General features: G+C 41.8%; 1 protein-coding gene across 10 annotated transcripts in view; it reads left to right on the top strand.

Annotated features, from left to right (window-relative positions):
• camta2 (calmodulin binding transcription activator 2) overlaps window positions 1–475 on the top strand; it is a 35,132-nt gene extending 34,657 nt beyond the window's left edge. For 9 of the 10 annotated variants that reach the window (XM_031584538.2, XM_031584531.1, XM_031584536.2 and 6 more), the window contains one exon: window positions 179–475. In XM_031584538.2, the coding sequence (XP_031440398.1) occupies window positions 179–233 (55 nt within the window). In that variant the 3' untranslated portion in view covers window positions 234–475. The remainder of the gene's footprint in view (window positions 1–178) is intronic. The other variant, XM_031584537.2, reaches the window with a different exon arrangement.
• The last annotated feature ends 1,973 nt before the right edge of the window (window positions 476–2,448 follow it).

The following is a 2,448-nucleotide window of genomic DNA, read 5'->3' as shown; positions in this document are numbered from 1 at the left end:
ATGGAGAGGCCGCTGTACACACATGTGCATGGTTGGATGCATGCGAAAGCACAGCTGCATACACATCCAGAATTATAAACAGATACAAAGAAACATGGGTTCATACAGGCACACACACACACACCTTTGAATGCTGCTGGTCATGATATTGAAACGTATGTCTGTCTGTCTTTTGCAGGATTAAGGAATTGAAGCAAAGCAAGGAGCTTGAGAGGAGGGGCCTTACAACCTAAGTCACACATGGACACACCACACACACACACACACACACACACACACACACACAAACACAAACGCACGCACACACATGCAAATGCACCTTTACACACACTTACAAGTGTATTTAACCATTCACTTACAATGTTGTTTACACCTAACACACTAACACGCATAACACACATTTAAAAAATGTTTGCACAAACACATATAATGCACTCCTCGATACTTGTACACACACACACACACACACACACACACACACACACACACACACACACACACACACACTCTCAGAAACACACACACACAGAGAGAGAGATACACATGGCAACAGCTCCATCCCCTCCCCTTTGCCAAAGGAAAAGCGAGGGATGACCACTTTGCACTCTTCCGCCTGGTGGACTCTTACCCTCCTGTCTGACGTCAGCTCTGCATGCCAAAAAAAGAGCTGTCCTCATCCCTCTCTTCCTCCCTTCTTCTCTCCATCTCTCCAACCCACCACCCATGTGCCCCCGCTTGCGGCTTCGCCTTTACCTGTACGGTTGGTTCCCCGGATACATCGGATGGAGGGATGCAGTGCATACTGCAGAGGGATGAAAAGAGCGAAAGAGTGTCTGAGAAAGAAAGGGAGGGAGGGAGGACAAAGGGGGATATCTATCCCCAAGCCTTACTGAGATTTTCATTGTCGGAATGAGGGATGGAGATTAAAAAAAAGAAAGAGAATGAGACCGTAGACTATCGCTTTACATGCTCGGACTTGTTTGGACTTGTTTGTGATTTATTTTTTTCCATCGCAGCTTTTCACAGAATGTATTGTACTTTTGAAGTATACAAATCTTACAAAACCTCTATATAAACATATATATATACATATATACTTATCCGACATATATATATATATATTCTACTTGATGCATATATATATTCTGAAAATGATGAATTTCTTGATGTCTTTAATATTGTCTTATTTCTGGTGAAATCTAAGGCATGTTTTCTAACTCTTTATTTTTGTTTGTGTTTACTTCCCTCTATCGGATGGGGGAGAGGGTAAATTGATGGTGTGAGTGAGGGAGGAAAAAAAACAAAACAAGTCTTAAACGAAGAAAGAGAAAGAGAGTGAGGAAGAAGAGCTTTTCATGCATTTGCTCCCCTTCATGGGGTTGCATCTGCACTAACTGCCCAAGCTAGGTTAGGAGGTGTTTGTGTGTGTTTGTTTGTTTGTTTGTTTGTTTGTTTGTTTGTTTGTTTGTGTGCATGAGTGACAAAGTTTTGCAATGAAAGTTTGTTCAGCACTTTGAGCTCAGGAGGAGCCCCTACACACACACACACACACACACACACACACACACACACACACACACACACACACACACACACACACGGCTCAAAGTGAGCAATGCTTATGTGGGTGTCCTATAAAGTGCAGTGCCTTCAGGTTCTTTTGCTCTGTCTACTGACGAGTTTGCACACTCACACACTCACACACACACACACACTCACACACTCACACTCACACACACGAAGATAGCCGTATACACATAAGCACACCTACCAAGACACCTTTACACACATTCGCTCACATCACCATACTCTGGCTTTATAGATGTTTGGCTACATTGTAATTTCTTATGGCTGATTTAGCGGTAGATATGCGGTTCATTATTTGTGTGTGTGTTTGTGTGTGTCGAAGAGTACTCAAATAATTAGTGGTGCGATTTGGCCACAGCACTGCATCTTAAAAAATGTGTGTGATTGGTTGTGTGTATGTATGTATGTATGTATGTATGTATGCACACGTGTGTGTGTGTGTGACTGTGTGTATGTGTGTATGTGTGTGTCTGTGCTTGCTTGGTTGTGTCAGACAGATATGCATTAATGTGTACATACTGTAAAATGAGAGGACAGCTATAATGACGATGACATAGTGATTCTATGTGATATTCTATATTTCAGCTGGACGTTAAGGGGTGCTGCTTGAGTTTGGGGAAAACATTTTCTAATTTCTCCTGGTTTTAGTGCAGCTCTGCATGTTTACGGTTTTCATGTTTTTTTCTGTGAGAATGCACTTTTGCGTCTGTGTGTGTGTGCGTGCGTGCGGACGTGTGTATGTGCTGTTTGGCCCTCTCTACAGTGCTTGGCATGAACCCATATTGATTTATATTTTTCAGTTTTAAAAATATATATATATATATTTATGATATTTAGTAATATTTTTGGTGTGCAGCTTGT

Source organism: Clupea harengus, chromosome 18 (genome assembly GCF_900700415.2).
Source record: "Clupea harengus chromosome 18, Ch_v2.0.2, whole genome shotgun sequence".
In the NCBI taxonomy this organism is placed as follows: Eukaryota; Metazoa; Chordata; class Actinopteri; order Clupeiformes; family Clupeidae; genus Clupea; species Clupea harengus.
The sequence above is the reverse complement of the archived record's forward strand: the minus strand, read 5'-3'. Positions and strand labels throughout refer to the sequence as shown.